The sequence below is a fragment of the Camelina sativa genome, chromosome 13 (assembly GCF_030686135.1).
Source record: "Camelina sativa cultivar CO46 ecotype springtype chromosome 13, ASM3068613v1".
Lineage (NCBI taxonomy): Eukaryota > Viridiplantae > Streptophyta > Magnoliopsida > Brassicales > Brassicaceae > Camelina > Camelina sativa.
The window spans coordinates 24,338,660-24,351,537 of record NC_141892.1 but is presented as its reverse complement, the minus strand read 5'-3'; the positions used below and the strand labels follow the sequence as shown (position 1 = coordinate 24,351,537).

Here is a 12,878-nt window from a genome sequence, read left to right as displayed (position 1 = left end):
TCTAGTACTAAATAATAGTATCATTGTACATGCTCTAATAATTTATAATCCTATTTAATAGAGATCGATTGCATGGGGTCTCCAGGAATAAAAACAAAGGCTCTCACTCAGGAGGGGCATGGGTACTTCGTGATGAACTTGGAGTAGTTCTTCTACATAGTAAAAAAGCTTTTGGGGGCAACCTGAACTCAGTGGATGCAGCATTTCAAGTTTTCATGTGGGCTGTCGAAAGCATGTTAAGTCACAGATACTCGAAAATCATCTTTGCCTCAGAGTCCCACGAACTAATAGGAGGAATCATAAGACCAAAAGCTTGGCCATCTTTTGCATATCAACAATCAGAGATGCTTTTGTCGTTGGCTAGAATATAAGACTGGAGAGTACATTTAGAGAAACCTGGTTAGACATGACTAAAATCAAACCATAATTTATTTGAACCGTAATCGGACCGTTTTCAAATCATAATTAAAGGCTTGATTGGTTAACGTAATCGCAATAATCCAATTTGTTTAAGTTGAATTTTGTTTGTTGGTTGTTATTAACATGGTTAACGCTAAAAGAATTTGGTAACGTATTTCATACCCTATTTAAAGGAAAACCTTCTTAATATAGAATCAGATTTATAATTAACTTGAATTTTGTTTGTTTGTTTTATTAACTTTCATGTATATGGCTTATGCTTTTATAATTTTTTTTTTTCGTTTAAAACAAAAGTTCAAGTATAATAAGATATCTCAGTTAACATTTTTTTTTCCGGTCAGTTATACTTTTTAGTTACACTTTTTATCTCAAGTTTTAGGAAAACTAAAAAGAATAAGATGATACTAGACGTATTTGAACACATGTTCGGTCAGTTATTTATTTAGTAACCTATGTAAACAATGTTCCTTTCTATTGGATCGTTTGAGCTGATATTGTATTATGTTGTTAACGAAAAAAGATATTGGAGAAGGAAAACTTAATAAAATCAACATCCCTAACAAATGCAAGCTACCTTACCTAATATTTAAATTATTAAATACAAATTATTAGTTAACACGAGTATGCACACACAAAAAACGTTAATAAGATTCATTTGCTGTAAATCCCATATCTTTGTGAATATTAATCAGTTAGCGATTATGCATCGCAATACTTAAATATTAAAATTCATTTTTTGCAAACAAAATTGATAACAATAATAATTAATGATGATATTTTATTTTACATATCATTCAGAATTGTAACAAAAGCAAATCTGTTGTTAAGATAATATTTGTAATTGTATTATCGAAAATCTTTGAAATCACAACAACCAATATGTTAACGGTCTAGATTCGGAAGTATTTGAATAAGGCATAAACTGAGGAATCTCGCATTTCAACTATATATTCTACAATCGATTTACAACTATTATAAATACACACCTGGGTTCTTCCCAATTATTCACTTGAAATAATTCAAACTTAATTCAAAAAAATCCTTCCTCTGTATAACAGAACATGTTACGAAAGATATACATGTTTGTAAGACTACTCATATATCTAGTATATGTGTGGTTTTCTCATAAATTGTGTTAAATTTTAACAATCTTAATACAACTAACATATACAATTTATTTACTGTTTCAGTAGATGTTCGTTGTTGAGTCGTGCATATGGAGATGAAATAGAGAAGGAGACTGATGTGGTCAAGCTACTAGAACCAAGGTAAGCTTCTCAACTTATAAAGAAGTTAATAGTCAACAATATATATGACGTTAATGATCAAATTGTTAAACGTGAACATGCAGCAACAAAAGTATACGGTGTATTGCAATTGGAGATTATGCGGGTTAAAGGATTTGATCTAACTTATAAGAAGGAACCTCTCTCTTACGTGTTTTGAGATCTTGGATATTTTACGTCCATGAAGGTAATAAAACAAAATTTATAAGTTTCCCGAGATTATTTGATCTGAAAGAAAGATTATGTGTCTTATACTCTTATGACCTATAAAATTATACATCTTTAGCTAAGGCATGTCTTATGAATGGTCATGGATTTTCCAAGATCTATCTGACTCCAAAGTATCCAGAACTAGAGATGAAAAAACCGTGTAAGTAAACTTTGTACTTATACCGATTTAAGACTTTCATCCATTTACAAACTATATTGAATTCATATTTGAATGCAGCTATGAAATCTTTGTTCGAGCTAACCATAACTACGAAGGCGAAACTCAAGCAACACTTTCAGGAGCCGAATCGATTGGCCAAAACTTCTAAAAGTCCTATGTTTGTCTCTATCCTTTTCAAAACAGTAATTATAAGTATGTAAGCTTCTTTAATTTTCTTTTCTAAATAATCAATAATTTTGTTCCTTTAAATAACCGTTTAGAATCAAAAAATTTGGGTTAAGGATCTCGCATTGTTCGATATCAAGATGATCTTGAAGAACGTTGACTTGGAAGAAGGTTTGTAGCAGTTGATCGTTGTTATGACTAGGGTAAGGGTTGACGAATATATCTATACGTGAGTTGTTAAGGATCTCGCATTGTTCGATATCAAGATGATCTTGAAGAACATTGCCTTGGAAGAAGAGGGTTTGTTTCAAAACTGCGATACGTTGATACTTCTCGATCTTCTGTTTGATCTCCAACACTGTATCCCAATTCAATCTCGAACGTGCATGTAGCCACACTGAGTTTTGAAGAACACATCCATAATTGTTTTAACAAAGTGTAACGAGATGGAGAGAGAAAGAATGAAGTACCGTCATCAACTTGGTTTAAATATCACACTTCTTAAGTCAATAAAGCCTCTTCAAAGAATATATATTAACCGTCCATAGTTCTTTGTACTAGGATGGTCCAACGACTATAAGTAAACGTTCTTTTGTTATATTACTGATTGAATAACTTATGTAAAAAAGACTGAGATGATGCTACAAAGAAGGAAGATAGATTGCAAAGAGTTAAAAGCTTGAACATTTTAGGAGGTATGTATTAAGATCCACCAGAAACACTTCCGTTAAAAATCTCAATGGTGTCGCCTTGATCAACACGGTGCCACCAGAATGATCGGTCAACGTTCATTACATTCTGTTTGTATATAAAGAAATAGCCATCTTGAGGCAGACTTAACTGCAATCTTAGCCAGCTCTTTTCTTAATTCTCCAACGTTATCACCTGCGTTCACCTCCAGTGGGATCTTCCTTGTCCTGCATTTCAGAAGCACCATTACCCTCAGCTTCTTCGGGTTGTTGTTGTTGTTGCTCATTGCCATCATCACAGTTGAATCTTGATGAGTCGGCGGACCTACGTACAACCAAAGCAGGTCACATGACCTGGGTAAAATTTGAAATTTCCCTAATGGTTATTAAGAAAAAAACACAGTTACTCTCATCAATTTTTTTTTTTACTTGTGTTTGACCTGGTTTAAAATTCAATATTATGTTCTGTTGAGTTTGACTGTTGAGATTGGTCTATTTTCAACACTTAGTTGTTGCGGTTCTGGTTACGGTTTTGGTCGGGAGAAGAGATGTAAAGCTAGAGACGAGAGTTGTTAAGGATCACACATTGTTCGATGTCAAGATGATCTTGAAGAACATTTCCTTGGAAGAAAAGGGTTTGTTTTGAAACAGGGATACGTTGATACTTCTCGATCTTCTTTTTGATCTCTAACACTGTGTCCCAGTAACCTACTTCAATGCAGAACCGTGAGCCTTTCTGAGTCACAAAGAACACATCCATAAATGGCGTTTCAATTTCAATGGAAGACTGATGAAGAAGTGAGGAGAGAAGATAATGGCGTTTTGTAACTAATGTTCCGTAGAATGTATATTAACTGAATGACCAATTTCAATGGTACAATCTTGAGAATTTTAGTTATGAAAAAAATTGTGTCCGAATCTATATTCAAGTTCGTAGTTGTTTAGATCTCCTTTTTTTTATAGATAATAATATTTCATTAGTTTTTTTTTTGTTATATATAATAGTAATACAATAGGAATTGATTTAAGACACTCTTAATTTAACTAAGAAATAATCAATGATGAAGAGGGTAGGTTACAAAATTGTATATCCTACTATATTAATTGAGATTACAAATATAAAACAAACATTATAAAGAGTAAAAAATTCCATTGTCATGCCATTGGTCTTAAGCCAAATGTTTAATTTTTAGTAAGGACAATTATGTAATTTAAATATTAGACTAATAAAATCTTTGAAATAATTCTTATTTTTAAAATTAAAAATTAATTTCTTTCACTAATTAGTTATGGTTAAAAAATTGTAAACCAATCATAATTTAAAAACTAAGATTTTATATCTAAGTATACAATATAATTATTTTTAATAATATTTGGAAAATTTTGTTAAGATTTTAAGCTATGATTCTCCTATTATCTTTCTTTTATTTCATTTAAAAATTGTATTGAACTATCATTTTATATCTAACTATACAATATGATTATTTTTATTAACTATATTTGGAAGGTTTTATTAATATTTTAAATTATGATTCTCCTATTATCTTTCTTTTATTTTATTTACAATCTGTTTTGAATTATCATATAATAAATATAATTAATAAATATGTAAAAAAAATTCTGCATATGTTCTGATTTAATTTTTTTTAAAATAAAGATATATCACTCAATCTGCGAAGAAAAAAATGTGTATTTAATGTTCCACAACGACGAATTAGTAAAACAAATTTTATGTGGTTGATAAATTAATAAATTTTATTTGTTCACAATTACAATATTATACTTATTATTTTAAAATATTTCACAAAATAATGATGCAAATACAAGTAACAAATAATATAAAACTGTGATATACATCAGACAAACCAAAATACTATAACATTTTGAAAATAATTAGCATCTAAAAAGATATATGTAAATTTACCAAATAATTGCTGTATTTTTATTTTCTTTTAGTTGCTTACTTGTATTTTAGGTTTTTTTTGTTACTTGTTTTTTCAGTTATTTGTTTCTAAAATTTATTAGAATTCTATTTTTTTAAATATATAAAAATATTATTACAACAAATAATGAAAAAAGACCATACTATTATTTTTGCTTCGGACCACCAAAATTATTGGACCGGCCCTGCATGATGTCCTAGTATTGTACTAGATTAAGACCCGTGCTAGACCACGAGTTGAATTTCATATTATTTATATTGTAATTTTTATATAAAATATAATTTATGTGATTGTTTTTAAAAGTTTTTTTAGATAAAATATAATGCAATAAAATCATATGCTAAATATGATGACTTATACTTATTTATTGTTAATGATTCTAGATAAATATATGTGCTATAATGAAGTTATTTCAACAATGTATATTCTATCTCATGACTTGAATGTCATTATATGACATAATTTTGTGAATTTGGTTTTTGAAAAGCGAGTTATTATATTATGAGTAATTTAATGTATTATTATACTTTTTGTTTTAATATACTTGATTTTTTTAAATTCTTTTATATTATAGTGACATATTATTGATATTGCTATAACAAACCAATTTAGAAATGTTTATAGTTTCTAAGAGCAAACCCATTGCACATCCTCAAATTAGTGTATCTAACTTTTAAAAATATTAAAAATAATATTAATCTAAGTTTACATCTTCATCCTATTGTTTTTAGTTTTTATCTTCCCATTAGTCATCCCTAAATATTGGTGTCTTCCAAACTCAGCACAAAATTGCACACAAAACTGAACATTGATTTCTTGTTCTATGTTGAGTTTTGTTGAGTCTGTACTATGTTACAACATTAGTACCTTCAGATCATTTATAGCTTCAACTTGATTTTTTCAAACGAAACTAAAGAGACAAAGATGACAATGTAGAACAGAGGGTTACATACAAGTGAAAAGAAAACTGAGGTTCCTTGTCAATTGTCTAGCTCCATAGCTTGAGCAGCTGGAGTCAGTTTCGTTTTCAATTTCTTCTTCCCAACAGAAAACCCACCATAGTAAGATGCACATTACAATATAACCATTCCGTAACAACATTTCTAAGTAAGTTCATCTTCCAGCATTTCATTCGTAAATCTACATGAAGAATCAATCGGAAATCAACTTCTAAACCCGCAACTTGTAAAAAGCTTTGTAACGTTACCTTCTCTGAGAAACAGCGATGGTGGCACCGATAAGCAGAGCTCCAACCACTAAACCCGCAACTTCGTTTGATGTTAAGCTCTGCATCTTCTCTTCTTCCTCCTTCCTTCTGATAAGATTCTACAAACTCTAAAATAATCCTTATGAACAACTGTAAGCAAACCTATCATCATCACCAAATCACAAATGAAAACGCCACATACACATGGAAACAACAAACATCAATGCCAAGAAGATTGTCACAAAGTTAAATACCATCGCCACGGTTATTAGTACGGCCAAGCTTGTAACTGAGATAACCAGCGTCACCAAGTCTCTTCTCATACATATTAACAAGCTCTTCGTTCCCTACCCAAAACTCCTTTAGAACAAAAAAATCAGAAACAGAGCATCAAAAAAAAAAAAAAAAGAGTTTCCTTTCATAGAGGCAATTCGTCGAACAACCTGTAAACAAATGATGGAAGACCTCTCATATAATAACCAATCAATGATTCTATGATTCCTTCCAAGCCAATACGTTCGATTATCACTTTCACGAAGACTCTGATCCTACATTTCCAACAACACACACATAATTCAAAAATTTACCAAAAAGAAAAAAAAAAAAATCAAAATTGATGAAAAAGAAACAAAACCTTGGGAGAGAGACGTTTATAGATGGGAGCAAGGATATTGAAAGTAGTACAAGAGATACAAGGTTGCTGATGAGATTGCATAGCTTCCTATTTTTGATCGATTCGTGTTTCTGTTGGAATCGAAAGAGAGAGAGAAGCAAAGAAATAGAAAAAAAATCAAAAAAAAAAAAAAAATCGTAACCTCTAGATAAGTGACACGTGCGTGTCTGTGGGTATCTAAAATACTCTCCGCAGAGACACAGGTCTCTGACAATTTCAGATTAAAACTTTATTTTTCAATCACTTAATTATTAAATAAATGAAACACATCCCCAAAGCAAAGGATGACCAATGGGACTGTTCTAATTTTAATATTAAGTTTTAATATTTTAAAAATATTTCATAATAAATTATTTAAAGTTTATTATATTATATAAAATTATAAAATTCAAAAAAAAATATGAAATTAAATTTAAATATTCAAATTTTGACCCGTTACTCAGTAAAAAAATTAATTCATTAGATATTATTTTTAAAGAATAATATTAATAAAAACTTAAATATTTAATAGATTGAATCATTTATATTTGTTTTTTAAAATTCAACTTATGGTGTATCCGGAAATAAAATTATTTTTTAATTATAATAAATATTATAATAATTTATTTGTTTCACAAAATAGACTTATATATAAAAATGAGAGGTAAAATATAATGATAATTAACAAATTAATATGTTAAGTTAGATATCAAATGATTTTATTTGATGAATAATTTAATAAAAGAAATTAATATGGTAAGTTAAATGAAAACAAATGATTCTTTAAAATTTTTGGAAACAATAAATTCAGACTATACAAATAATATAAAACTTAATTTATAACCTATTTGTAACCAACTTATTAAAATTATATAGTTTATAATATAATATTGTGTATTTTCGTTTTATTATATAGGGAATATTACTTGTTGCCTTGTTGGAGATTTATTATGTTTGTGACATTAGACGTGTTTTCGTCTTGCATAGTCTTTTTCCTCTTCATACCATTTTTATTCAATTGCGTGGATAAGTTGGTAAACCGGTCAAAATTAAGGCAAATGTTTACTGTCCATATATCAAATGGATCTTAAACTAAGCCATATATCAAAATTAAGGCAAATGTTTACTGTCCATATATCAAACCGATGAGGGCGTAAACTCATTTGGTTTTAAATGGTTTTATTCATATATCAAATGGATCTCGTCTGAGCCTGACCCATATAAAAATACAGAGTTGTAGTCTTGTAAGCATGCATCGTAAACACAATAACGTCATTGGAATTTTTGTTTTATTGGAATAAAGAAAGAAAAAAACAATTGAATTAAAAAATTTAAAAATTTGATTCTCTTGTAAATATAAAACATAAGATAGGAAAAAAAGAAAAGTTTTGAATACAAATGAGTTCACTTTACGTAATCTCAAAATCTGATTCCTTTCTTCTCCAAACACTTCAAGAACTATTTACTTTTCTTCTTCATATATAACTCCTACACTCCAAAACTTTCATGCTCAAATCTCCTTAGCTTTTTTTGGCTAGCAATAACCATCAGAGCAGAATGACACCAGACCGAACAACTATCCCGATCCGTACCAGTCCGGTACCCCTAGCTCAACCCATAAAGCGTCACCATTCGGCTAGCTACTATGCTCACCGGGTCAAAGAAAGCCTCTCAACCCGGATATCAAAATTCATATGTGCAATGTTTCTTTTGGTTTTGTTCTTTGTAGGAGTCATTGCTTTTATACTTTGGCTTAGTTTACGCCCTCATCGACCTCGCTTCCATATCCATGACTTCGTGGTCCAAGGTCTAGACCAGCCTACGGGATTCGAAAGCGCAAGAATTGCTTTCAACGTACCCATACTTAACCCAAACCAACACATGGGTGTTTATTTTGATTCCGTGGACGGTTTCATTTACTACAAAGATCAACGGGTCGGGTCAAGCCCCTTGCTAAACCCCTTTTTCCAGCAGCCGACAAACACACAAATTGTGACCGGGACGCTGACTGGAGCTTCTTTAACGGTAAATAGTAGACGTTGGACCGAGTTTACTAACGATCGAGCACAAGGAACCGTGGATTTTAGGCTCGAAATAGTTTCGAATATTCGGTTTAAACTCCATAGGTGGATCAGTAAGCACCATAGGATGCATGCTAATTGCGATATCGTGGTTGGACGAGACGGGTTAATCTTGCCCAAGTTTAACCATAAACGGTGTCCGGTCTACTTCTCTTAGATCGATTGATTGATTTTGTTGTTTGCTGTTTTTTTTTTGTATAATACTTTTCCTTTTGATTGATTCTTGCTTTCTTTTACGTTTTGTAATTTGGATTTTGGAGTTTGGTTTTTCTTATTAAATGTACGGATCTTTGAGTTGCATAAAGCAGAATTCGGCTCTGTTTCAGCTCTGTTTTAGGCAGGTTAGCTCTTTCGTGAACCACTACTTGTCTCTAATCTTGACAATTACAACAGAACACAAAATGTATCAGCAACAATCAATTACAATTACATAGAAAACCAACATAATCTATTTAAATTTGACTCGCAAACAAATGAACAATCTTGTAACAATGAGTATATAATTCATATAATTTCCCCAAACCTTTGACCAAACATGAATATTTAATCAGATCATTGTGTCAATGATTACGACACATACAATCTTGAAAAATATCTAACAAAAACATTTTAATTTCATGTTTTGAACAAGTCTTACCAATGAAATCAAAATGTTGTGTGAATATTCAAATTACAATAAACTTCCATGAATATTAACAAACTTAAAGCCATGATTGATGAAAGAACAGAGCAATAATAAAAGACAAAAGAAAAAAAACATGTCTTCTTGTTTCAAATTCTCTGTTTATCTGATCTTAATTTTCTTAATGAGTTTAACCTCAATTTCTTATGCAACAGATCCAACTTATTGTTAGGAGCGCAAAAATCAAATTGAGAAAATATGCGAATTATATTTAAAATAACGAAATCAGAAACGAATTACAACAGCATAATATGAGGCAGAAAATAAATCACGGAGGCAAGATATGATATCTCTTTCCTTAATTCAATAAATCGGCCGTAAGTGCTTTCGGACAATCACAATTTATAAATCCCAGGATACAACCGATCACGAACTATTATAGTAGCACACTAGTAATAGAACTCAAGCGAACAAATCTACGTTATACTCTCGAGACTACTAAACTAAGAACTTACTTGGACTAAGCAAGGGAGAGGGAGAGAGAGATCTTCAGAGGAAGGAGTCTTTGTGTTTTTGTGTGTGTCAAATAATGAGAGGTTGTGCCGCTATATATAGTGGAAGGAGGGAGGTCTCAAGAAAATATTCACTGAATATTCTCGGAGTACTGCCCAAGTTTGCTTGGAGTTCACACCAAGTCTTTCCAGAAAATTAAATGGGTCTAAAGCTTTCCAAAAAACTCAAAAGCCCACGGCCCGCGTCCACGTCCAGCCCAGCCCGCGTCCGTGCCCGGCCCGCCCAATTTGGCTCGCGCGTGGTAACCTTCCCTCTTCCTTCTACACACTTTTGAAACTAGAAGAGTGTGAAACTATATATATATATGAGTGAAAAATCAATCATATTTTTGATTTGGGATATTTCCCAAATCATCCCAAGTAGCTCACTTCACACTCTTATTTCTTATTCTAATCAACTTCGTTTTGGACGTATGAGTATACCATCTTGTAGTACTCGTTACCAGCTTTCCATTGCACTATCGAACTGACAATTCCGATCAGCCATTTGGCTGGAATTTGGCCGGAAAGTCGCCGGAAAGTCACTATCCAAAACCTGCAATTTTTCTGAAACTTATTTCTGAAAAATTCAGTTCCAACAATCCCCCACATGAATAGAAATAAGTCTAAACATATAACGACATAACTAACCCGATAGACTGACACTACTAGCTAGATTAGACAGACTTTCGAGAGTATATGCGAAAACTAACTGTATATGAGTTGGTGGCGTTTTTCAACCTTGAACCGACTCATTGTTATACATGTCGAGTTTACTCGGCCAGATGGTGACATGATGTCTTGAACCATCCGGATTTGTATGTAAACTTAGACAGCAAGCATAACACAGCTTCGTTTTCTCGTAGAACGAGGTTCTCTATTGTGTTCATTGTGGCCTTGAACATGCCTGGTTAATCATGAGTGAACTTGGAGAGTATAGCCTCATATATTCTCCTAGAAACGGCCCCATTTCACACTCACAAGGTGATTTTAATAGCTGCTTGTATTTAAAGAAATATCCTGTAATTATTTCAAATATTTTACAAAGCTACATTTCAAATTATTAAAAGCATATGCTTAACTTCTAACATACAGGAAGCACTTTACATCATTTCAGGAACTAGGAGAAGAGAAAAGTCTCTTAGTGCTTGTAGCAGATTCAGCTTGATTTAGTTGTCCCTTTGAACCTAGGTCATGGGGTCTCCAATCTGAGTAGGTGGGGTTACCATCAAACCTCCTCTTAAGTCGTAGGCTTTAAACCCATTCCTCTTGATGATTTTATAACTTGATCTCGCGCCAAACCTTTTGTAAATGGATCCGCTAGGTTTTCTTTGGTATGGATGTAATCAATCATAACTACACCAATTGAGATAAGTTGTCCAACAGTTTTATGTCTGCGTCTGATGTGACGAGATATGCCATTGTAATGGGTATTCCTTGCCCTGCCCAAAGTCGATTCGCTATCACAGTGTACACGTATTGCAGGCACAGGATTCCCCCACATTGGGATGTCTTCCAAGAAATTACGAAGTGATTCAACTTCCGACATATCTATCTCCAAAGCTATGAATTCAGATTCCATCGTTGATTTAGCTGCCAGAGTTTGTTTGGAAGATTTCCAGGACATTGCTGCACCTCCAAGTGTAAAAACATATCCACTCGTGGATTTTGAGTTTCTCGAATCTGCGATCCAGTTGGCATCACTATAACCGTCCAAAACTCCAGGTTCTCTACCATAGTGCAAGCCATGATCTTTGGTATAACGTAGATAGTCCAAAACTCTAGTTATAGCCATCCAATGCTTATGTCCTGGATTACTTGTGTAGCGACTAAGTACATTTACAGAGTGCGCTAAATCTGGTCTTGTACAGTTTGTCAAGTACATTAGACTGCCAATTACCCTTGCATACTCCACCTGTTGCACAAGTTCACCAGAATTTTTGGTCAAGTGAATTTGAGGATCCTCTGGAGTTTTTGCAGTCCCTTTTGAGTAATGCTTGAATCGATCAAGCACTTTTTCAGCATAGTGGGTTTGAGACAAGATAAGGCCCTCATCATTTCTGATGATTTTTATCCCCAAAATTACATCTGCTAAACCCAAGTCCTTCATGTCAAAATGTCTTTTGAGCATGTTTTTCGTTTGAGTTATGATGTCTTTGTTGCTGCCGATTATGAGCATATGGTCTACATATAAACATAACAAAATGTACCCTGATGGAGTAGTTTTGTAATATATGCATTTGCCACATTCATTAATGCGAAAACCATTAGACATCATCATACTGTCAAACTTCTCATGCCACTGCTTAGGAGCCTGTTTGAGTCCATATAATGACTTCACAAGTTTACACACTTTGTGTTCTTGTCCTGGAATAACAAATCTCTCAGGCTGTTTCATGTAGATTTCCTCCTCTAAATCTCCATGGAGAAAAGCAGTTTTTACATCCATTTGATGGATTTCATGATTTCTCAAGGCTGCAATACCTATGAGCATCCTGATCGAAGATAGTCTTGTTACCGGTGAATAGGTATCAAAGAAATCTAAACCTTCTTTTTGCCGTAATCCTTGCACTACAAGCCTAGCCTTTTACCGCTCCATATCGCCATTGGGTTTTCGTTTTATCGTAAAAATCCATTTACACCCCAAAGGCTTAAATCCTTGTGGTAGATCTGCCATCTCATACGTATGATGTTGCATGATAGAGTCTATTTCGGTTTTGACAGCTTCCTTCCAATAAGGTGCATCAGGTGTAGACATAGCTTCTGCGTATGTTCTAGGTAGATTTTCAACTAGAAATGCCATCATCAGAAAATCATCACCAAACGATTTACTTCTGCGAGCTCGTTTGCTCCGTCTAGGTTCAAGTTCTG

The 12,878-nt window shown here is 32.6% G+C and overlaps 2 protein-coding genes, 1 long non-coding RNA gene and 1 pseudogene across 5 annotated transcripts; 2 read left to right on the top strand and 2 right to left on the bottom strand.

Annotated features, from left to right (window-relative positions):
- The first annotated feature begins 1,774 nt into the window (after nucleotides 1-1,774).
- On the top strand, nucleotides 1,775-2,290 carry LOC147929926 (uncharacterized). The gene is made up of 3 exons (XR_015578344.1): nucleotides 1,775-1,893; nucleotides 1,993-2,076; nucleotides 2,155-2,290. It is a non-coding gene; the product is annotated as an uncharacterized LOC147929926 (long non-coding RNA).
- Nucleotides 2,291-2,893: 603 nt separating this feature from the next.
- On the bottom strand, nucleotides 2,894-3,842 carry LOC104737386 (ubiquitin domain-containing protein 7SL RNA1-like; annotated as a pseudogene).
- A 1,841-nt stretch (nucleotides 3,843-5,683) lies between these two features.
- On the bottom strand, nucleotides 5,684-7,020 carry LOC104737384 (putative calcium-binding protein At1g02270). Of its 3 annotated transcripts, none has more exons than XR_759725.2 (5): nucleotides 6,736-7,020; nucleotides 6,545-6,649; nucleotides 6,356-6,461; nucleotides 6,102-6,263; nucleotides 5,684-6,034 (listed from the first exon to the last, which is right to left on the bottom strand). XR_759725.2 is itself a non-coding variant. In XM_087481935.1 (5 exons), the coding sequence occupies exons 1-5, from the start codon at nucleotides 6,814-6,816 to the stop codon at nucleotides 6,023-6,025; spliced, it is 432 nt and encodes a 143-aa protein (XP_087338061.1). In that variant the 5' UTR covers nucleotides 6,817-6,997; the 3' UTR covers nucleotides 5,684-6,022. The 3 variants fall into 3 exon arrangements, 2 of the variants coding, with proteins under 2 accessions (XP_087338061.1, XP_010455856.1); XM_087481935.1 differs by having other exon boundaries at nucleotides 6,102-6,229; nucleotides 6,736-6,997; XM_010457554.2 differs by having other exon boundaries at nucleotides 6,102-6,220; nucleotides 6,736-6,997.
- Nucleotides 7,021-8,283: 1,263 nt separating this feature from the next.
- On the top strand, nucleotides 8,284-9,162 carry LOC104737383 (NDR1/HIN1-like protein 26). The gene has a single exon (XM_010457553.3). It carries the CDS (start codon nucleotides 8,311-8,313, stop codon nucleotides 8,989-8,991), a length of 681 nt encoding a protein of 226 aa, XP_010455855.2. The 5' UTR covers nucleotides 8,284-8,310; the 3' UTR covers nucleotides 8,992-9,162.
- The last annotated feature ends 3,716 nt before the right edge of the window (nucleotides 9,163-12,878 follow it).